The sequence below is a fragment of the Trachemys scripta genome, chromosome 3 (genome assembly GCF_013100865.1).
Source record: "Trachemys scripta elegans isolate TJP31775 chromosome 3, CAS_Tse_1.0, whole genome shotgun sequence".
Classification (NCBI taxonomy): Eukaryota; Metazoa; Chordata; order Testudines; family Emydidae; genus Trachemys; species Trachemys scripta.
This window is the reverse complement of record NC_048300.1, coordinates 195109011-195133203: the sequence shown is the minus strand read 5'-3', so window position 1 is coordinate 195133203 and position 24193 is coordinate 195109011. Positions and strand designations below refer to the sequence as shown.

At 45.4% G+C, this 24193-nt stretch overlaps 1 protein-coding gene across 1 annotated transcript in view; it reads left to right on the top strand.

Moving 5' to 3' along the window:
• The window catches only part of MSRA (methionine sulfoxide reductase A), a 441610-nt gene that overhangs the window by 289105 nt on the left and 128312 nt on the right, over nucleotides 1–24193 (top strand). Inside the window, exon 5 of the mRNA XM_034766724.1 lies at nucleotides 7115–7221. Coding sequence (XP_034622615.1) covers nucleotides 7115–7221 — 107 coding nt within the window. The remainder of the gene's footprint in view (nucleotides 1–7114; nucleotides 7222–24193) is intronic.

Below are 24193 nucleotides of genomic sequence, written 5' to 3'. Positions count from 1 at the left end.
GCAGAGCCGCAAACATGCCGCTTCTATGCAGAGCTGCATGCGATGCTAGGGGGTGCAGCCACCACTACCCTAACCGTGTGCTTTGACTCCATCAATGGAGAAACATGCAACAGGGAAGTATCAGGGGGTAGCCGTGTTAATCTGTATCTATAAAAACAACAAGGAGTCTGGTGGCACCTTAAAGATTAACAGATTTATTTGGGCATAAGCTTTTGTCGGTAAAAACCTCACTTCGAAGTGAGGTTTTTACCCACAAAAGCTTATGCCCAAATAAATCTGTTAATCTTTAAGGTGCCACCAGACTCCTTACTATTTTCCTAGGAAGTAGGTTACCTGCATTCAAATCTCTTTTCCATTTCAAGCAGGAGGGGAACTGAACCTGGGTCTTCCATCTCCTGTATGAATGCCCTAAACCCTGTGCAAAACGGTGTTAGGACACTCCTCCACTTTTCTTGTAAAACAACTGACCTGGCTTACACACCTAGCTCCACAATAGGGTCCACAGATGTGAATCCCAAGTGGAGATAGGCGTACCTCTCTGATTTGCAGTTAGGTGCTTAAGTCCCTTTAAGAGGTGGGTCTTAGAACACACACCCCTTTTTGGAATTTCTTACTGGCTAGCATAGGTGGCACCCTGTTCAGTGTGCTGGCTTCTATGAATCCCCTTTTAGAATCCTGATTCTCCCCATGCATTGCCTAGGGAGCTCGGGTGCCTAATTTGGGATTGTGAATTGCACTTAATAGCAGGGTGCCTAAATGCAGTGCCTAAATCCCACGCAGAGTGCTTGCCATTGGCACACTGGGAAGGGGGCTTTCATAGACTCTAAGGCCAGAAGGGACTACTCTGTTCATCAATCTTTTGTACAACCCAGGTCACAGGACTTCCCCAAAATAATTCCTGTTTGAAGCAGATCAGATCTTCTAGAAAAAAACCATCCAATCTTGGTTTTAAAATTGCCAGTGGCTTGTTCCAATGGATAATTCCTTCACTGTTAAAAATTTACTCCTTATTTGCAGACTATTGGCTTGCATTGGTGTGCTTGTCATTATGGGTTCCCAAGCTTCTCTCTATTCTGAGGCATCAGAACTTGAAGGGGAGGTGATAGGTGTATTCTGATGGTATGGCTTTACCCCTGGATATTTTATTCTTCTTCTGTTTTACCAACAAGTTCTGCAGACTCCAGTCTGAAATTCCTCATTTTGAAATGAAGCTTCTCCCTGACATGTAACTGTGTCTTAAAGAGCAAATGATATTTTACAGCTTAGATGATAAAAATTGTCACTAAAGAAGCTGGAAGAGAGCCAGAGAAGTGCTACACTGAGGCTTGGTCTACACTAACCCCCCAAATCGAACTAAGGTACGCAACTACGTGAATAACGTAGCTGAAGTTCGAAGTACCTTAGTTCGATCTTACCTCGGTCCACACGCGGCAGGCAGGCTCCAACGTCGACTCCACGGCTCCCCCGTCGACTCCGCGGTACTCCTCTCGTCTAGCTGGAGTACTGCAGTCGACGGCGAGCACTTCCGGGTTCGACTTATCGCGTCCAGACAAGACACGATAAGTCGAACCCAGAAGTTCAATTGCCAGCCGCCGAACTAGTGGCTGGGTATAGACGTACCCCGAGAGAGGTAGATTATTCTTTAGTACAGCGGATGAGTATAATAGTTTAGATCTCCTAAAGGAGTTGAGGTTTGTGGTTAGAAATTTTCTTCATATGTCCATGGGGCTGTGTTAAATGTGTGTGTGTGGGAAAAGCCTTCATATCTGTATATGTTATAAACTTTCCTGTATTGGATAATATGGGTCTTGGGCTGACATTGAAACTACAACTACTTGTGAAGAAGGGGTATTTGCTTCTCCCTATCTTTGAATGCTTCCTTGAGAAGTGGCTTCCTGACATGTACAAGCATTAGACCATATTCTGACTTCATTCACACCAATGTAAACCTAGAGTAACTCATTGAAGTTACTGTGGATTCCCTTTGGTGTAATTAAAATGAAATTCTGACCCATTATAGGATCATAGAAATGTAGGGCAGGAAGGGACCTTGAGAAGTCATGAAGTCCAGCCCCCTGCGTTGAGGCAGGACCAAGTAAACCTAGACCATCCCTGACAGGTATTTGTCCAACCTGTCCTCAGAAACCTCCAGTGACGGAGATTCCCTTGGAAGTTTATTCTAGAGCTTAAGTGCACTTATAGTTAGAAAGTTTTACCTAACATCTAATCTAAATTTCTTTTGCTGTAGATTAACACCATTATTTCTTGTCCTATCTTCAGTGGATATGGAGAACAATTAATCACCTTCAAATATGTTAAGGTCTGTTATAAAGAGGAAGACTTTTTCCCCTCAGTCTTCTTTTCTCAAGAGTAAACATACAGTAACTCCTCGCTTAACGTTGTAGTTATGTTCCTGAAAAATGCAACTTTAAGTAAAACGATATTATGCGAATCCAATTTCCCCTTAAGAATTAATGTAAATAGGGGGGTTAGGTTCCAAGGAATTTTTTTTAACCAGACAAAAGACTCTATTATATGTATGTATACACAGTCTAAGTTTTAAACAAACAATTTAATACTGTACACCGCAATGATGATTGTGAAGCTTGAGGTGGTGGAGTCACAGGGTGGGATATTTCCCCAGGAATGCCTTACTGCTAAATGATGAACTAGCACTCGGCTGAGCCCTCACGGGTTAACCCATTGTTGTTAATTGTTGTTAATTGTTGCCTCACACTCTACAAGACAGCACGAATGGAGGGAGGAGAGACAGCAAGGCAGACAGAAACACACACCCTGTGTGTGTGAGAGAGAGAGATGAGCATTTCCCCTTTAAGTACGCTATACCACTCTAAATAAATTGCCTTTTTAAGTAGACCAGGAAGTTGAGACAGCAGCTGCTGCCAGCAAACGCCTTCTGTCCTGAGCCCTGTCGTGTCCCCCCGTTTTGTGGAGATGGGGTAAGCAGGGGGCAGGAGCAGGGGGGAGGGGCACACTCTGACATTAGCCCCCCTCTTTCCCCTCCCCTGCACAGCAAGCAGGAGGCTCCGGGAAGCAGCTCCAAGGCAGAGGGAAGGAGCAGCACACAGCAGTGCGGGGCGGGACAGCTGAACTGCTGGCAATTGATAGCCTGCTGGGTGGCTGCCGCACAGGGAACTTACGGGAGCAGGGAGCAGATAGGGGGGTTTCTGGTCCACCCTGGTTCCAAGCCCCCACCACTAGCTCCAATGGGCTGCTGTTTCTGCAAGCAGTGAACAAAGCAGGCAGTTGCCAAACAATGTTATAAGTGAGCATTGCGCGACTTTAAATGAGCGTGTTATCTATTAATCAGCAACAAAACAACGAAAACGTTAACCAGGACGACTTTAAGTGAGGAGTTACTGTACCCAGTATTTTTAACCTTTCCTCATGGGTCATGTTTTCTGAACCTTTTATCATTGTTGTTGCTCTCCTCTGGACTCTCTCCAGTTTGTCCACATCTTCCCTAAAATACAGTGCCCAAAATTGGACACAGTATTCCCAGTGAGGCCTCACCGGTGCCGAGACAATTACCTCCCGTGTCTTAAATATGACATTCCTGTTAATACACCCTAAAATGGTATTAGCCTTTTTTGCAACTGCATCACATTGTTGATTCATGTTCAATTTGTGATTACCTTAACAAAACCTCATTTTAAATCTCACGTGTATAAAGCATTGGTGTTGCTAGAATCAATGGCAAAGAGTTTAAAAAAGCTAAAATAAGACCTGCTTTGGAATTACCAGTACAAAGTCTTTTCCAATAGTGTTAGCATTTCTATTACATTAATTGTTCATATTTTTGAATTCGTATCTGAAGTCTTACATATACGCAGTATATTATTATGTTGACAGAAAGAGAGTGAGAGCTGTAATGTCATGATGGACAAAGCAATTAAGACTCTGCTCAGAAAAGAGAGCAGAGTTAACCACAGATGACATTGTGGGATACTTAAATAGCACATTTCACATCATTTTTTGATTTAGTAGATCTTCTTTTAAACAAAGACAGGATTATTAAGATCAATCATCCTACAGCAGTTGTTTAGTAAATTGAATTTCTTGCCTCGTTTGTTACTCAGTGGATTAATGGATTTCAACAAGTAATAGTTGCCAAAGGGCTTTAAAAATCAGTGATGCTCCCTTGACAACAAAGGCTGCACATATAAAATATGTTAGAAATAACAATATCAGCAGCAGTGACACGTGAGAGATATATGGATTTATACACAGAATCTATATTATACCTTAGAATGATGTCTACATGGCACAGTTGGCTAGTGCATTTGCTTTTCACCTCTGGAGACCTAGGTACAAATCTATGTAAATTACAAGAGAAAATAACTTGTCTAGAACTTAGTAGGTAATTGGTCACATTACAAAGCTGCTAGTACTCCTGACAATTCCTTGCTAGCTGGTGGCGGTACAGGGCAAGCTGAGTTCATAGATTTCAAGGCGGGGAGGGACCATTGTGGTCACTTACTCTGACCTCCTGCACAATACAAACCAAAACTCCTCATGCAATAATTTCTGCATCAACCCCGTAACTTCTATTTGAATTATGGTATATCTTTAGGAAGACATCCTATCTTGATTTAAAGACTTCAGGTAATGGAAAATGCACCATATCCGTAGGTGGGTTGTTCCAGAGGTTAATTAGCCTCACTTAAAATGTATGCCTTATTTCTCATCTGAATTTGTCTAGCTTCAGCTTTCAACCATTGGATCTTTTTATGCCTTTTTCTGCTAGATTAAAGAGCTGCTTGCTATCAGAAATCTCTTCCCCATGCAGGTACTTGTAGATTGTGATCAAGACATTTCTTAACCTTCTCTTTGATCGGCTCAATTGATTGAGCTTCTTACGTCTCTCACAATAAAGCATGCCTTTTAGTCCTCAAATTATTCTTGTAGCTCTTTTCTGAACACTTTCCAGTTTTTGAACATCCTTTCTGAAATGTGAATGCCTGAACTCAACGTGGTATAACTAGTAATGGTCTCGCTAAAGTTGTATAAGTAGTTAATAACACCACCCTAGTTAATATTTCCCTATTTATACATTCAAGGAACTCATTTGCCTTCTTAGCTACAGTACCTAACTGGAGGCTCATGTTCAATGATCCCTTAAGTCAGTGGTTCTCAAACTAGGGCCGCCACTTGTTCAGGGAAAGCCCCTGGCGGGCCGGGCCAGTTTGTTTACCTGCTGCATCCGCAGGTTCGGCCGATCGCAGCTCCCACTGGCTGCTGTTCACCACTCCAGGCCAATGGGGGCTGCAGGAAGCGGTGCGGGCTGAGGGATGTGCAGGCCACCCTTCCTGCAGCCCCCATTGGCCTGGAGCTGCAAACTGCGGCCAGTGGTAGCCGCGATCAGCCTAACCTGTGAACGTGGCAGGTAAACAAACTGGCTCGGCCCGCCAGGGGCTTTCCCTGAGCAAGCGGCGGCTCTAGTTTGAGAACCACTGTTCTAGATAATTGATAAAGTTATTGAATAGCATTAAGTCACAAACATATCCCTGCTGATGCCTCTAGAAACAACTCCATTGGATGACAATTCCCCATTTATATTTATTGTTTGTGATCTATCACTTAGCCAGTTTTTAATCCATTTTTACATGGACTGCATTGATTTTTGTATAGTGCTGACTTCATCTGACATTCCCAATGTCACATGGGAATTAGTTACATTGCAAAGTTGGCTGCATGAGGAAACTTGCCCAGCATATATCTGTGCTATGCCTGACTCTGTTGCCACTTTCACCAGCACCATATCTGAAGGCCAAATTCTTGACGTTATTGACTGTCTACCACTAGGATTTGGTCTTATATTAGCATTGTGTCCTTTACTCTGCATATATTCGTTGTCAAATTAATGCATGTATGTTGCAAAGGTACTCTTAGAGTGGAGACCTTTTGAATACCTTGGTGTTTGTGCCATTCCCTACTTTCTCTAATACAAAATCTTACATACAAGGCCTTTCCAGCATCAGTGACTGACCACCACAACTACAGGTCTCATGAAACACCACTGTGCTTTGTTATATCCCTTGAGCAGGCCACAGCCTGGAGCATTATTTACATCCTATTTACAGTTGGTAGCCAGTTTCTCCCACTCGCACTGGGAGAAGGGTACAGTAGCCAGTCCTTCTGAGCACTTCCTTCCTGTCCGTTTATATAGTTCCGGCTGGGGGGTTACTTCCACCCAATTAGCCCCTCAGGTGTATCTCTACTCGGTTAATTGACACCCTCTTCCAACTGCCTGTCTTTCGGTCAGGTCCCAATTAATGTACATTGATGGAGAGCTGAGTGACAAGATGCTGAGTGTCTGGTTTTATTTCCAAAAGGAATTCAATATGAAACAACACAAAATCCAGCCAAACCTTCTCGCCAGGCTTGGCTGCCTACAGGATTCCGCCTCCAGGGTTTGCTCAGCCTAGATCCTTTCTCTGTAAAGGGGCATTCCCATCTCCCCCATCTCCCCTACTTCCAGGTGAGATAATGAGCCAGCTGCAGCTATGACTCAGCAAAATACACGTAACAGTTTTTTACAAGATGATCACATTTTTTAACAGGATCATCACCCAGTTACAGGGTAGGGTTGTCAGCCTCTGCCAGTGCATTGCAAACTTTTTCCTCAGCAAAATTTAATCCTTCATTTGAGGGAAATTTTTAAGCACTTGTCAAAACTAAAAAGAGTTGAGTGTTTACATGATGCAAAATAAGTATTTTAGGAGTATCTTGATTGCAGTAAAATGAACTAAGCACATAATATGTCTCCAGCTCATGGATATTTTTAAGGCTTTACATCTGTATTTAACTGCTTATGTGATTTACCAAAACATAATATGCTTATATTTAATGTACATCCCATTTAAATGGCGATATCAAAATAGAATCACTTCGTGTCTATTTAAGCAAGAAAGGAATGGACTTGCTAAAAATACCAATTGTCTACGCCCACAAAAGACTGTGGAGAAATAGAAAATCAGCTAGTCCAGATGCATGGACTCTGTTAAAATTAGGTCCATTGAATCGTTACACTGCAATACTATTACATAAGACGCATGAGCCTAATGGTTCAGTGTGCTTCTTCTCTCCCCAGGAATGAGGCAAGGTAATGACTTTGGCACACAGTATCGCTCGGCCATCTACACGTTCTCTCAGGAACAGATGGAAGCTGCTCTGCGATCTAAAGAGGATTATCAAAAGGTAATATTGGATAGGATGTGGAATTAGCCTGTGCATGATCAAAGTTGAAGGGAAATTGGGAATGAGCACAGAAGGTGAGCTCGTGTTCTGCGTGTTTGCTGCATATTAGTCCTTTCGCTATTCACTGTATGTTGTGTTTATTTTAAGTTTGAACTGTTGTAAAAGTTTTTGTGAAACATCTTGGTGGCTTTATGCTGAATTGTTTAGCTACTTGTTCTGGCAGAAAATATCAATGTTTTAGTCTTAAAATACAGACTATGTGGATGTGCCAAAACAAAACAAAACAAAAATCGAAGGTCTATGCAAATCTCAATTTTGCAGCTGGTCCCTGTTCCTACAATGGTTCAAAGCAAACCTCAGATCCAAGCATTCATGGAATTTGTGGAAGTTTGGATCCAGATTAGAACTCTGCCTCTCAGGGCCATCTCTAATTGTGTGTTTCAATCTTTAAAATGTATCTGTAGTGTACTCAGCAGTCCATTCCATACCTGCTTAGTCCAGGTGTGACTTGAGGGAGACTTGCAGTCTGTCGTATGACTTAGGGAGACCCTCTGTGTTGACATTAGACAACACAACATTTGTTTAATGTGAGAGGTAGGGAGAAAGAAAACTACAGACTCTTTCAACTTCAACAGGTCCAGTGAACATTCCCATATGAATTAATGACATTTGGGTTCTGGCTTTGTCTATCATAAGAGATCCTATAGGACTCAGGTCAACAAAAGGCAGCAGAATTATTATATCTTACAAGAGGCTACTTTGCAAAATAGTAAGATGATTAAAGGGACACTCCTGAAGAACATAAGCTAACTCTCCAACTTTATTTAAATGTGAGAATGTGTATGTCCATGTTGTGAGATCCCTCTAGTTTTCATAGTTCACCATTGTTGTGAATAGGCAGGTTACTGAAATGTTCATTGAACAATTGAGCCTATGAAGGGTCTGACAATCTTTTTTTTTTTTTTTTTTCAAGATCCAGAAATTTTTTTGAAAAATGTTGACTATGTATGTTTCCTTTTGAACAGTTGACCTAAATAGTGTCCCACTATGAAAGCTAAGTTCATAGCAGTCCAACTGTTGCAATTGATGGTACAAGGTATCACTGTAGAATGATGTTAATGTTTTAGGTTTCTCTCTTCAGTTTTCCTCCATACAGTATTTGTCCACTGTGACAGCATTTAGAACATCACTCAACATCTCTGTCTAGAGCATCCAGCTTCTTGTGATGTAGGAACACAGGGATTGCTACCAGATCAGCCTAGAGCTCTCGCCAGTACAATATCTGGTCTTTGATAGTGACCAGAACCAGAGGCTGCAGAGGAAGGTGTCAAAATTCCTATAATGGGCAATTATGGAGTGATCTGCTATTATGCAATTATGACATAATGCCATGTCGCAGATTAGCTAGCAAGTGGTGCTAAGAGAATGGGACCTTTCACATCTCCCCTCCAGGAAGAAAGGTCATGTCACTTACACAGGGCACTCACTAGAGGATGATTATGTGGAAGAACAAGAATATTGGAAAACTAGTACTTAGGTATTATGGTGTTAGGTGTTTTAGAGGGGGTGGTAGATAAGATAGAAAGACAGAAGTCCTTCAAGAATATTTAATATTAATACAGTAGGGAGCTGAAGTGTTAAGGGATAAAAAACAAACCAGACGTATATGCTCGTCCGAATGGGAGGCTGTAGCTATTGAGCTATATATAGTGGGTCTGATTTTATAACTCTGCATGGATGCACAAAATTATGCATACAGTTGACTACTTTGCCTATGCAATTGCCATGGTCTGATCTGAAAATCACTGCTTTGAACATGCAAATAACCAATTTCCAAATGGCTGCTAGCACCTTAGTAACTGTGCATGCAAATTGTGTGCAATTGCCTACATATTTTTCTAATAGTTGCACCCACATGAGTATAGATCTGAAGCCGCCTGAGGTTCTCTGGGTACAAAGTGGCTGCTGAAGTTTATTTCTTCATATATACCTTACAGAACTTCGTGCTATTTATTGTTACTTTGACCCCAGGGCTTTTCTAACATGCTTTCTTCTCTCTTCTGCTCACATCAGTTGAGCCATATCACAATATGAGTCTTATAGCTTTCTGTTTGCTCTCCCAAAGCTGTGAGTGTCACCAAACTGATACTAACTTGAAAGCAAAATCACAATACAAAACAATATAACATAATGCTATGTGAACTGCCATCTCTATAGCTGAATTTCCTAATGGCACAATTTATAAAATCTAGCTTGTTTGAAGTCTATTACTTTAGATGGAAAGGGCATATAATTCATGTATTAATATAATTAGGCACAAATATGTAACTGATATCCTTCATAGTTTGTTTCTGCACTGGGAAGGTGACTTTAAAAAAGGCGAATATTCAGTCAATTACTCTGCTACTCAACAAACATGTACTGTAGTTACCTGAGCAAGTGCCGTATCATCTACAGTAGCACTGTAGTTATAGTAAACCTCTTGTGCTGAGAGAGCAGTGACCCATTCCCATATTTTGTAGGAACCTTTTTTTCCCCTTTGATTTGCATTGGATTATTTTTAAGGTAAATATATACAATAAACTGCCTTATAAATTCATGTTCTACTAACAGTAGATGCGCAACAGTGCTTGAGCCACTTTTGCATATGTCAGATGCATCTCCATAAACCTTATCCAGTCAGATAAAGGGCATTTATGTGTAGCATACTGCTTGGTTTTCCAAAATACGCATTGATGCACCCCGCATCCTGCACTACGCTAAACGTATAGTACCAACAATGTATGTGTGAGTGGCACCGATGATTTGCTAGCACTGTAATTAAATTAAAGCCAAGTTGTCTTGTTTGTTATCTCACTGCATAACTGAACATGTACTCAGGCAGGTTAGCTGTTTTTTGGGGGGGGTTTTCAGCTGAGACCTTGAAAAGAATTAACAGTGGATGATTTCAGGGAGCCATAGAATCATAGAAATGTAGGAGGTCATCTAGTCCAGCGGCCTGTGCTGATGTAGGATCAAGTATACATTATGTTATCTTGTTTATGTTGTTACACTGAAGGAAAATTTTTATGTTTTATTGGGATAGAAATCCTCCTGCTTCAGGATGTAAGGCAGCCATTCACTCATGGGAGTTAGGAAGAAACTTCCTTTAAGTATGGGATGTCCCACAACAAGACACTATGAGGTTTCTTACACTTCTCTAAAGCAGCTGGTGGAGGCATTAGAGACAGGCTCCTGTTCAGGAGGGACTGCTACAGCTGTGAATGACAATTCTTATACCTATGAAACAGTAAAGTTATGCATCGCTTTGCTATCTGAATGCTGGAAAACACTGGCTTTAAAGTGGGAGAAGGCTATATTTTTCCTGTAGGCCTTCTGCATCCCTGTCAGTGTCCTGAAGAACCCAACATTTCAAATTGCACAAACTTCCTAGAAGGTGGCACAGTATCGTTATCCTTCCAGGCACAGAAGACCAAGTAGCTGCAGAAGTGTGCTCTTCTGTGCCCTTCAAAGTCTCTGCTTAATAATCTGCTCAACAGTGTCCATTAGTATGAAGATCTCCTCCCAGAACTTGAGCATGCTGAGTAAGCAACATGTCTACCTCTGACTAGTCCAGGGGGCAAGAATGAGGTTGTGCGTTGAACCTGAGCGTCCCTCATATACACATCTATTTTAAGCTGTGACACTTGCTGCTGATTCATGTAGCTGTTTAACAGCTGAGAAATGGCAATACAGCAACCAGGAATGAATATGTATTGGGGCCAAGCATCTTTGACTGTTTATGAAATTGAGTGCATACAGTGGTAGACCGTGAATGGTAATATGTATTATAATACGGTTCCACTGTTAGTGAATTGTAACAAAGGTGTAAGTGTGATTATAAAAACAGAAAATGGGGGCCAGAACTTGATGAACGTGCTGTGAGTTAGCGCTTCAATCCATTTTGTCTGAAGCTGAGGTGTTTGGGATTTTTTTAATACGGTTGAACCTGAGGTTATTTAATTTTCGAGAAAGTTGCGAGTTTGGGTCCGGCTGTCAAATTAATTATCTAGGCAATAATCCAGATGCAGAATTAGGGTGGGGGGAGAGAGATTTTTTCCCCTCAAAATTGCAATCGTACTAGGTTCAACCAAGCTGCACGCACAAAGTTTGCAGGCTTCCAGGAATCCACTGAAGTTAATTGCAAAAGACCAGTGTAAGACATGCAGAGGTTACTTTAAGGAAGCGTATGTAATATGCTTCCTAAACTGATGTAGGTTTCAGTGACTTTTTTACAGGGGAAAGATTGATAGTGGAGCCAGTGTGCAGACATATGGCACAAAATATATTCTTTGCTATAAAAGCAAATTTCTCACAGGACAAACTCCAGATGCAAAGCAGTTTAAGGGGCCCCCCTGAATTTGTTGACTGTAGTGGGGATTCTAAATTCATAAAAAATGTCTGAGCCGTCTCTAATAATTAAGGCTAAGTTATAAACTTCGGCGTCTCAAACCTGAGTCTTTGACATACAGATGTTAGCCCTCGTGGGGGGAAAATAAGCTCCTGACCGCTGTTCTATATACGAAAACTTTTTAAGTTGATTTGCTAGCTTCAGACATTCAGAGGCTCCATATAAAGAAATGCTGCCAAATGCTGCTGCATTATCGGGCGGGTGGCAGAGGTCTTGGAGAGACAGTTACTGTAACTTTCCCCCCAGGGGTAGCAATCGGGAGAGACAACTGAAGGCTGATAAAAAGAATAAAAGCCTTCGAATTTTTTTAAATATCCAGCCCTCTGCCAAGCCACATAGATTAGTAATAAGTTGTTTTTATCAATGAGACAAGAAATTCTAGATGAAGCACAAAAGCAGTCTTGGTGTTTCCTGACAAGCAGGTTAAACTGCAACAGCAATAATAAATCCTTTTCCCCCTTGATCCTGCAAACTGCTCTGCATGGGTGGAATGCGAGGTTGGCACAGTGCCCCACTGAAGTCTAAGGGTATGTCTACACCCAGCCGCTAATTCGGCGGCTGGCAATCGAAGTTCTGGGTTCGACTTATCGCGTCTTGTCTGGACGCGATAAGTCGAACCAGGAAGTGGTCGCCGTCGACTGCGGTACTCCAGCTAGACGAGAGGAGTACCGCGGAGTTGACGGGGGAGCCTGCCTGCCGCGTGTGGACCGAGGTAAGTTCGAACTAAGGTACTTGGAACTTCAGCTACGTTATTCACGTAGCTGAAGTTGCATACCTTAGTTCGATTTGGGGGTTTAGTGTAGACCAAGCCTTAGTTAGGCAATAAGTTGATTTGAGAAGATAAAACCAAACAATGGTATAACAGGAGTAATGGAATTAAATTAAACAAATGAACATTTAGAATGAATATCAGGAAACACTTTCCTAGTGGCCAGAGCTATTAGTCTGTGGCGCAGTCTCTCGAGGGAAGTGATGGAATCTTCGTTGCTGGAGAGGCTTAGAACTACAGTAGACATGCAAAGCATTAGAAAAGATATACTGAAGAAAAGCATCCTACCCTAGCTGGAGGATGGACTAAATGACATTGTAAGTGTCCCCCCCCCATCATAATAGCCATGATTCCATGAAAGAAAGAAGACTAGGGTGAAATTTGATTTTAAGGTATTGTCAAACCAGCTGTTCACGTAAATGATTGAAACTTTCACTGGTCAAATTATCACTTCACTTGGCATTTCATCAAATGCCTAATGTTTTTGAGTATTTTGACAGATGACTAGAGCCGAAGACCAACCATTTAATGAAATGTCTAAAATTTCTCATTGAATTAAACAGCAAAAGGAATATACTGGACCAAATTCATCATTGGTGCAATTCCATAAGAGCTAATAGAATTTTACCAGGGATGAATTTTATGTTTTTTTATATACTGTCATATTCAGCATAGGAAGGCATCCATCAACCAGTTACAGCAGATGTCCTGTTGTTTGGTATCACTACCTGTCTATTAGAAAGTGACATTGGTTGTTGTCTACCTGCTTCTTTTGGAAGAATTTACACCTGTTGGCTTTACACTTCTTCTACTCAGAGCAGTTATATGTGATAAATCATTGACAGCTACAGGGAGATTATTGATGAGTATCATTTCACACAGACAATCTTCTAAAGATTCAAATCATGTATTGTGACTGGAAGAAGGTTGTTCACATTGGTCTTGACTAGGAGAAGGTGGCTGTTTACAAGTTTCTTAGGATGTAGAAGATTGTTTTTAATAAGGCTTCTGGATTTCAGTAGTTGCAAAAGCATCTGATAACTCCTCTTCTGAATGTGTCTGCCTCAGAACTTCAAGTATCAGAGGTGAAAATGTTTGTCCCATCTTTGCATCAATACTGAAATGAACAGTGGTGGTTACTCGACCTTTGAAAATAGTTTTGTGAAAATGAGTGAACTTGATCCCCCCAAATGCCGCCTTTTTTTTGTTTTGCCATTTATCTATGATATAAACATCCCCTTTATAGCTATGTTTGTGCATTCCACAGATATTTGAGTCTGTGGATGACCAGGCTTACAATGAACAATCATTAATTCTTCTCATATTACTCTGACCAGCAGAAAACTTGGGCTTCATTGTTACTTCCAGAATATATGTTCTTCTTCGAGTGCTTGCTCATATCGATTCCAATTAGGTGTGCGCGCACCGCGTGCACGATCGTCGGAGAATTTTCTACCCTAGCAACACCGGCGGGTCGGCTGTGGAGCCCCCTAGAGTGGCGCCTTCATGGCGCTGGATATATACCCCAGCCGACCCGGCGCCCCCTCAGTTCCTTCTTGCCGGCTACTCCGACAGTGGGGACGGAGGGCGGGTTTGGAATGGATATGAGCAACACATCTCGAAGAACAACAGTTACAACGGTGAGTAACCGTCTTTTCTTCTTCGAGTGCTTGCTCATATCGATTCCTCTGGAGGTTTTTCGCCTTCCTCCACAGCATGGGGCAGGGATCTCTAGCAGGAGGGTCTCTGCCGATTGAAGTCACCTAAAACAGGATTGGGGACTTCAACAGCAGAGTCCAGGGAAGGGGTAGGGATGGTTTTATGGCCTGCAGCATGCAGGGGGTCAGACCAGATGATCATAATGGTCCCTTCTGACCTTAAAGTCTATGAGTCTATGAGTCAATTAGGTCACTCCCAAGCCCAACTTAGGTGGTGAGGTCGGAGTGAGACATTGCTGTGTGCAAAACCGCTGATCCGAATGCAGCATCGTCCCTGGACTGCTGCACTAGTGCATAGTGAGCTGTAAATGTGTGGACTGATGACCAAACTGCAGCTCTACAAATGTCCTGGATTGGAACTTGAGCCAGGAAAGCAGTCGAGGAAGCTTGGGCCCTCGTGGAATGAGCGGTGAGGGGTGGTGTCGAGACACCTGCCAGGTCATAGCAAGTCCGGATGCAAGACGTGATCCAGGAGGATAGGCGTTGTGAGGAGACCGGTAAGCCTTTCATTCGGTCGGCCACCGCAACAAAGAGTTGCGTCGTCTTTCTAAAGTGTCTTGTGCGGTCAATATAGAAAGCCAGGGCCCTGCGTACGTCCAGAGAATGCAAGCGTTGATCCTGGTGATTAGCATGTGGCTTAGGATGAAAGACCGGGAGAAATATATCCTGATTGATGTGAAACGGAGAAACCACCTTAGGAAGAAAGGCAGGATGTGGACGAAGCTGCACTTTATCCTTATGGAAAACTGTGTAAGGGGGCTCGGATGTAAGCGCCCTGAGTTCAGAAACGCGCCTTGCTGAGGTGATGGCTACGAGGAAGGCTGTCTTCCAGGATAGGTACAGAAGTGAACAGGTGGCCAGTGGCTCGAATGGAGGACCTGTGAGCTTGGAGAGAACCAGGTTGAGATCCCACGTCGGAACAGGTTGACGCTGTTGTGGGTACATCCGGTCCAAGCCCTTGAGGAACCTAACAACCATCGGGTTAGAGAATACCGAGGACGCGAGTTCCCCTGGGTGAAAAGCCGATATGGCGGCCAGGTGAACTCTAATTGAAGATATCGCCAAACCTTGCTGTTTTAGGGAGAGGAGATATTCCAATATGAGAGGAATAGGTGCCTGCAACGGGGACATGGCTCGTTGTTCGCACCAACAGGAGAACCGCTTCCACTTGGCCAAGTACGTGGTCCGTGTTGAAGGCTTCCTACTGCTCAGCAGAATCTGTTGGACAGAGTGCGAGCATTGCTGCTCAGCCTGGGTGAACCATGGAGCAACCACGCCGTGAGGTGGAGCGATTGCAGGTCGGGGTGACGCAGTCGGCCGTGGTCCTGAGATATGAGATCTGGACATAATGGGAGCGGGATCGGTGTCTGAACCGAGAGCTCTAACAGTGTGGTGTACCAGTGTTGTCTCGGCCACGCTGGAGCGACCAGAATTACTTGTGCCTGGTCTCTGCGCAATTTGAGTAGCACCTTGTGGACCAGAGGAAATGGAGGGAAGGCATAAAACAGGTGTTATTTCCAGGGGAGGAGAAACGCATCCGAGAGAGAGCCCGGAGCTCGTCCTTGCAGGGAGCAGAACACGTGGCACTTTCTGTTGGCTCGAGATGCAAACAGGTCTACCTGGGGAAACCCCCACTTCTGGAAAACGGAATATAAGATGTCCGGACGGATAGACCACTCGTGCGTCTGAAAGGACCTGCTGAGTCGGTCCGCTAGAGTGTTCTGGACTCCAGGGAGGAACGATGCCGTGAGATGGATTGAGTGGGCGATGCAGAAGTCCCATAGGCGAATCGCCTCTTGGCATAGAGTCGACGAACGTGCTCCTCCTTGCCTGTTGATGTAAAACATGGCCGTGGTGTTGTCGATGAGAACTAACACACAGCGGCCACGTAGGAGATTGAGAAATGCCTGGCACGCCAGGCGCACCGCCATCAGCTCCCGAACATTGATGTGCAGGGCTAGCTGGGGTGCAGTCCACAGGCCCTGGGTATGGTGTTCGTTGAGATGGGCACCCCAACCCAGCGATGATGCGTCTGTGACCAGGTGCAGAGAGGGTTGTGGGGCGTGAAATGGCATCCCCTCGCAAACCACATTGTGATCTAGCCACCAGGTGAGGGAGGTCAGGACCGAGTTCGGGACCGTGACCACCATGTTCAGGCTGTCCCGATGTGGGCGGTATACCGATGACACCCAGGTCTGGAGTGGGCGAAGCCGAAGTCTGGCATGCCTGGTTACGTACGTGCAAGAAGCCATGTGACCCAGCAAGGCAAGGCATGACCTCACTGTGGTAGTTGGGAAGGCCCTGAGCCCTTGAATGAGGCACGTGATGGTATGGAAGCGATTGTCTGGTAGGACAGCTTGTGCACGTCCGGAGTCCAGGACTGCGCCGATAAATTCTATTCTCTGGGTAGGCTCTAGAGTGGATTTGTCCTTGTTGAGTAGGATGCCCAACTCGTTGAATGTGTGCACTATTATGTGGACGTGAGCTCGAACTTGCTCTTTGGTGCGACCGCGTACCAACCAGTCGTCTAGGTACGGGAACACCTGAATCCCTTGTCGACGAAGGTACGCTGCCACAACAGCCATACATTTCGTAAACACTCTTGGGGCCGAGGATAGGCCGAAGGGAAGGACTGCAAACTGATAGTGCACCGTGCTTACCACGAATCGCAGGAAGCGTCTGTGAGGTGGGTAAATTGCAATATGAAAGTATGCGTCTTTCATGTCGAGGGCGGCGAACCAGTCTCCAGGATCGAGGGAAGGAATAATGGCCCCTAAAGAGACCATGCGGAACTTCAACTTTACTATAAATTTGTTGAGTCCGCGCAAGTCTAAGATGGGTCTCAGACCCCCTTTGGACTTGGGGATCAGGAAGTAACGGGAATAAAATCCCCTGCCCCTTAACTCTACTGGAACCTCCTCTATGGCCCCCATAGAAAGGAGCGTGGAAACCTCCTGTATAAGAAGTTGCTCGTGAGAAGGGTCCCTGAAGAGGGACGGGGAAGGGGGGTGGGAGGGGGGGGATGAAGAAAACTGGATAGCGTATCCCCTCTCCACCGTGCGAAGGACCCAACGGTCCGAGGTTATAAGGGACCAAGCAAGGTGGAAGTGAGAGAGGCGATCCCGAAAGGAGGGGGCTGGATCCTGGGGGATGACTGGGGCGCCGTCCTCGACCGCACCTTCAAAAGTTCTGTCTGGGGCCTGAGGGTGGCCTTGGTGGCCCTTGGTTCTGACCGGGTTGATGGCCGGTCCACCTTCTTCTACCACCTCGCCCCCGCCTCCGGGCAGAGTCCTGTCTCTGACGAGGTGGGGGGGGGGGGAGAAGCGCTGAGGCTGAGGCCTAAATGGCCTGCGCTGAGGACCCGCAACGTGCATCCCCAGGGAGCGCATGATTGTTCTGGAGTCCTTGAGGCTCTGCAGGCGAGAGTCCGTCTTATCGGAGAACAACCCATGTCCCTCAAAGGGCAAATCCTGCAGGGTTTGTTGCAACTCAGGGGGCAAACCCGAAACCTGGAGCCAGGAGGTCCTTCGCATAGCGATACCTGACGCCAGGGTTCTCGCAGCCGAGTCCGCTATATCTAAGGAGGCTTGTAAGGAGGTCCGAGCCACCTTCTTACCTTCCTCGACTAAGGCCCCGAACTCTTCCCTGGAGTCTTGGGGAATCAATTCCTTGAACTTCCCCATAGAGTTCCAGGAATTAAAGCTATAATGGCTCAGGAGCGCCGGTTGGTTGTAACCCTCCGGCTGAATAAACTTTACGGCCAAACAAATCGAGGCGCTTAGCCTCCTTCGATTTGGGCGCTGCGGCCTGTTGTCCGTGGCGCTCCCTTGCATTCACCGATGACACCACCAGTGAACACGGCTGTGGATGAGTATACAGGTACTCATAGTCCTTTGAGGGGACAAAGTACTTTCTCTCCACCCCTCTGGCTGTGGGTGGAATAGTGGCAGGAGTTTGCCATATCGTAGTGGCGTTAGCCTGGATCGTGCGGATCAGGGGCAACGCCACTCTGGATGGGACATCCGCCGAGAGGATATTTACAATGGGGTCCTGCACCTCCACTATCTCCTCCGCCTGAAGGTCCATATTATGGGCCACCCTACGTAAGAGGTCCTGATGAGCCCGAAGATCTATCGGGGGTGGACCTGTGCACGACGTGCCCGCCACTGCCTCATCTGGAGAGGAAGAGGAAGACGCCTCAGGTGGTAAGGGATCCAAGGGTGGGTCCTGGTCTGCCTGTTCCTGGGACGGAGCATCACCTGCCCCTGGGTCCAGGACGTCAGGTGGTGCGGGCACAGAAGCCTCCATGCCCCCTGGAGGAGGGCGAGAGATGGTGGACTCTGGGGCCCTTCTGTCAGAGTGTCCCGAGCGAGAGGCTGAAGTTAGTGGAGCCCCTTGCGATTGGTGGTACGCCCACGGGGTCCAGAATGACCAGTGAGAGGGGCCGTGAGCAGGGTCCTCTGCTAACTCCTGCCAGTGGCCCATATCTTGTTCCTCGGTTTGCCCCTGAGGGGGGTATGCCGATCTCGATGCGTCCTCAGAGGAGCGAGACACCGATCTCGATGGCCATGGTGGTGCCGACTGCACCGAGATGATCCCCGTGGGATACGGTGCCGCACAGTGCCGGTCTGGAGATGCTCTATCTCTGTGCGGTGCCGGCGATCGGTGCCGAGATCGCGATCGGTGCCGATGACGGTGCCGGGAGTCGGACCTGGACCTGGACGGCGACCTCGAGTAGGCCCGGTGCCAGGAGCGACCCCTCGACGTTGAGCGTCGATCGTAATGGTGCCGAGAACTACGTTGACCGGTACCGGCGATCATAGCGGTGCCGGGACGTAGAACGGTGCCGCGACGATGATCTTAGCCGCGAGTACGACCGGTGCCGAGGTGATATACGGCGCCGGGACTGCGAGCGGCGTGGGGACCTGCTTCGGGACCTGGAACGGTGCCGTGGTTCCAGTCCCTGCGATGCAGGGCGCAGCAAGGCAGGTTTCCCCCTGGACTGAACCGGACAAGTCAACGGCGCCAACGGTGCCGGTGGTTGGGGCGGTGCCGGCTCCGTGAGAGCGATCAAGTCTCTCGCCGTCGCGAAGGTCTCTGGGGTCGACGGGAGGCACTGTATCACCGCCGGTCGCGGTGGTGATCCTGTCTGCACCGGACTCAACGGCTTCAGAGCCGGAGTCGACGGTGCCGGAGGCACCTGTTTTTGGTGCTCCACAGGCGGACGCGGCTCTACCCCCGGCGCCGGGGGAGCAGGCGTCTTCGGTACGGCAGTCCCCTGTGTCTTATGGGATTTTTTATGTCCCGGTGATAATGATCGGCGCCGAGGCACTTGCTGTGGGTGCGGTGCCGACGGGGTCCGGTGCCGTGGAGGCTTGTCCGACGCCACTCGCGGAGTCGGAATAGTCGGTGCCGCCGGGGCACTGCGCACCGAGGCGCTTGGTGCCGGGGCTTGACGCGCCGATGGAGCGTCCGGGCTAAGTGCCACCTCCATAAGGAGTTGCCGAAGCCGAAAGTCCCGCTCCTTCTTGGTTCTCGGTCTGAAGACCTTACAGATCTTACACTTATCTGTCTGATGGGACTCCCCCAGGCACTTCAGACATGAGTCGTGCGGGTCACTTGTTGGCATAGGCTTAGCGCAGGACGCGCACTGTTTGAAGCCGGGAGCCTTGGGCATGAGCCCGGCCACGCGCCAGGGGAAAAAGGGGGAGAACAACCCCCTTAATCCCCTTTAGCTATACAACAACTATTAATAAAGTGATTTAAACAACTATCTAACTATATACAACTAGAACTATAACTATAACTATCAATAAACGGAATAAGCTAGGGAGAGTGGAGAACAGCTACGCCGCGCTCCACAGTTCCAACGACCGTCAGGGGCGGTAAGAAGGAACTGAGGGGGCGCCGGGTCGGCTGGGGTATATATCCAGCGCCATGAAGGCGCCACTCTAGGGGGCTCCACAGCCGACCCGCCGGTGTTGCTAGGGTAGAAAATTCTCCGACGATCGTGCACGCGGCGCGCGCACACCTAATTGGAATGGATATGAGCAACACATCTCGAAGAACAACAGTTACAACGGTGAGTAACCGTCTTGTCACCTGACAGTAGAAAGATAACTAGAAACTGGTATAGTACTCCTAGCTGCACTTCTAGATGACTGGGGTAGCAGGATAAAATCTTTAATTGGATGAACCTGGCATAACATGATCCATTTGTAGGAGTCTCCTGGAATTGACTCCATAGCAATAAGATAAATATGTCCATGAGATGAGTAATCCTGGCTGAATAACACCACAGTTGTGCTTTGTTGGTTACATTTATCTTGAAATTCTATACCCAAGAATTTGACAACTTCCAGACTTCCTTGTGAGATGTATATATTTATTCACCAATTCTTTTGACATTTTGTCATGTCTGACGTGGCCAGTAGCCATGTGAGCTTCATTAAGGACATCACATGTATCTTCACTGCTCACTAAATGCATCATTCATCTGATTTACACTTCTTAATAAGCTTCCCTACATCCCCACACTGTCGGGTCTCACATGTGGGGGAAAAGACATTTTCTTATTACTATCAAGATGATTTTACTCTGAACCCAGGCTTAAACAGTAGGGGCGATTGTACCTTAAAGGCACTGAGGACAATATGGAGATGTGCCATCCTAGGAAGAGCATTGGAAGGCATTACAATGCCTCTCAGAGCTCCCTGGAACACAAGTGGAGTTGCTACATCCCTTGATTGGGTGCAGCATGCATTGCATATGGATTCTGTTCCACTGACTGCAGACTGCAAATGTCCCTTGCTCTCAGGCAGGCTGCACATGGGGAGGTGCTGTTTGGCCCTTTCCCCAGGTATACACACTGTGCATCTACCTAAGGGCCAGGCCCTTTACTTAGCCCTTTGGCTTTTGTTAGTATCCAGTCACTTTTATATCCAGTTGTTGATCATGCATTTGGAATAGTGATTATGAAGAATATTAAACCGTACCTTCTCTTTTGCAATCATCTGCGTAGGTTGAAGGTCACTGAGGTTGGCAAAGATGCCTTTTAATTTTATTGCATTGCGAACATGTCCCCAGCCACTGCGTCAAGCTAACATTTGAACAGAGCATTAAACCATTTTTAGAAACTAGATCTTGTATAAATGAATGTAAATATCAAATAAACTTACCTTAAGAATATGTGTTTCTGATGGAACTTTATTCCTCCCTTGCTCTTTACGCATTTCAACTTATGAAAAGATTCCAACTCCATTATACAAATGTCATGCTTTTATACATTTTAGGCAGATGATTATTAAGTTAGTCTTCAAGTCAGAGTTCCATGATTGACCCAGGGAGTGAAATTATGAGCATTAAGACATGCATTAACATTGACAGAAGCTAGATGCCCCTCAGTCTGTCAAACCATAAAAAGAACAGGAGTACTTGTGGCACCTTAGAGACTAACAAATTTATTTGAGCATAAGCTTTCGTGGGCTACAGCCCACTTCATCAGATGCATAGAATGGAACATATAAGAAGAAGATATATATACATACAGAGAACATGTCTTTTTGCGGCTACAGACTAACACAGCTGCTGCTCTGAAACTTGTCAAACCATGTGTTCTGTAGTGCTAGGCCAGTCATGTGGACCATCCCGATTGGCTTCTAGTTCATTATTTTAGATTTCCTTCCCTTGGTTACAAGTATCAGAGGGGTAGCCGTGTTAGTCTGGATCTGTAAAAAGCAACAGAGAGTCCTGTGGCATGTGTCTGATGAAGTGGGTATTCACCCACGAAAGCTTATGTTCCAATACATCTGTTAGTCTTAAAGGTGCCACAGGACTCTCTGTTGCTTTTTCCTTGGTTATACATTTGTTATATCAGAGTTTACAATTTTCATAAGCATATTAAATGCCATAAACATAAATGCAATAATTGAATTCATGATTGTTTACAGAGTGCCATAAGTGAGCATGGTGCTTTACAGATAGACACAGTTCCTGCTTCCAACGAGCTTTGTTTAAGTTCAGCATTATATAACAGGTGGTGATGAGAGGCGATTGAGATAAAGGAAGGTGAAGGTTACAACATCGTATGGTCTTATAACTCGCTTTTATTATGTTCAATTTGGGTTAAATCTTCAGATCCTTGACTCTTTACCCAAAACCTGACTCAAGCAAATTCCCATGACTTGAGTAAAGTAAAAAGTAAAAAAAAGCTGCCTTATTTTTCCATTTAAACAAGTTAAATTTTGTTACTGTATAAGTACAGGGGCTTTTAAATCAAAGCCTGCATTGTGAGGGGTGAGATGAGGACATGCGGCAGAATTCTTCCCAAGAGGCATTCTCTGCCATTTCTACTCTTTTTTTTACCTCTTTTGGCCTGGGAGAAGCCTCAAATGCAGAGATGCTAAAAATGAAACCGAAGTTACGGGTTTTTTTAAGTATTTAAACGAATGTGAATGTGCTTGATGGTGAAACTTCAGAACAACGCTTACTCTATCCAAACCAGTTTGCTTATTCCTAATGCTACATTGTTATTCAAACAGGTGTTTATTGTCCAAACCTCAGTCTTTGTGTATGTGACAAAAATAGGGCACAAACCGGGCACAAAAATATCAAGCAACTGCTCATGGAATTTGTTCCATTATTTACCCAGCCTTAAAATATAAAACCAAAATTTTCAAACCTGAGGTGTCTAAACTGAGGCTCCTAGATCCATATTTAGACACCCAAGTGGCCTGATTTTCACAAGTGTTGAGCAACTGCAAATGTCTTTTGAGTCAACTATAGATGCTGCCTGTGTCTAAATATGGATCTAGGAGCCCCGCATTAGGCACTCAGGTCTGAAAATTTTGGCCATCATATATAATGCTGCATGTACCAAAGTATTGCCAAATCCCGATAAGAGCTGAGCCCATAAATCTCCCACTGCCATCAACAGTAACTTCATGTGATCTGCATGCACTTCTCGGGAGTTGGCTCCCAGAGCCAGATTCTGGTCAGTTGAATTGCTGCAGCTCCAGAACAATTCCATTACAATCAATGGGATTACTCCAGATTTACAGTAACAGATAAAAATCTGGCCCCTAACATTTTTTCATTTTAAGTACTGGTTTCCAGATCAATTGTAAGAGGGCACTTTGTATCTCCTGCCATTGAAGTACACCACTGAGTCAAATATAGCTCTCCGCTTTTGGGAAAGCAAATCAATATTTCCTGGAAAGAAGACACAGAGCATGCTTTGCAAGGAGCATTATCACTTTCATTTTGATCCCAGGATATTTTAGTGCCAAGATCTCTTTCTCCCACACTAATTTCCACAAATTGCATGTGGTCTGGTTCTGTATTCGTTGCATGCCCAAAACTTCTAGTGAGTTCGGTGGGAGTTTCGGGCACATAGGAAATTCAGGATTGGACCCGTATGGTTTGATCCTGGTAGATGGTAAATGCTTTCTGGGAGATGGTCAGCGTTGCCAACTCCTAAATGTGCTCAGCACTTCGCAGGGTCAGACCCATAGTCAAAACCTCCAATCTTTGCTCTAACATTTGCCCATCTACCTCAGCACTGGTCATGGTGGGAGTGATAGTGCAGACCGCCATAGGAATTTTCTCTTTTACATCCATGGGATCATTCTTGTATGTACAGTCTTTAAAATACAGTGTCATATGTGCGGAACTAGTTATTTAAAAAACATAAACCAGAAAAGGAGAAAGAGGGAAGGGGAAAAAAGAGTACCCAGAAGAGCAGTGTGAAGTTTGACAGCTGCCTGTTTTTCACTGAAGGAGTAAAATATGTATAAAACCAGCACCAAAGAGAGCATGAATTTCAAACCAGCAGGGTTCATTTGTGTCTGAGTCTCAGAGTTAGAGTGGGATGCAGTGTCCACATCTACTTCATGAGTATTGTTTATTAATCATGTTTGGTATGGTAGTGCCTAAGGACCAACCAAGAATGGGTGCAAAGCACGGTACAAACATAGAATAGGACAGTGGTTCTCAACCAGGGGTATATGTACCTCTGGGGGTATGCAGAGGTCTTCC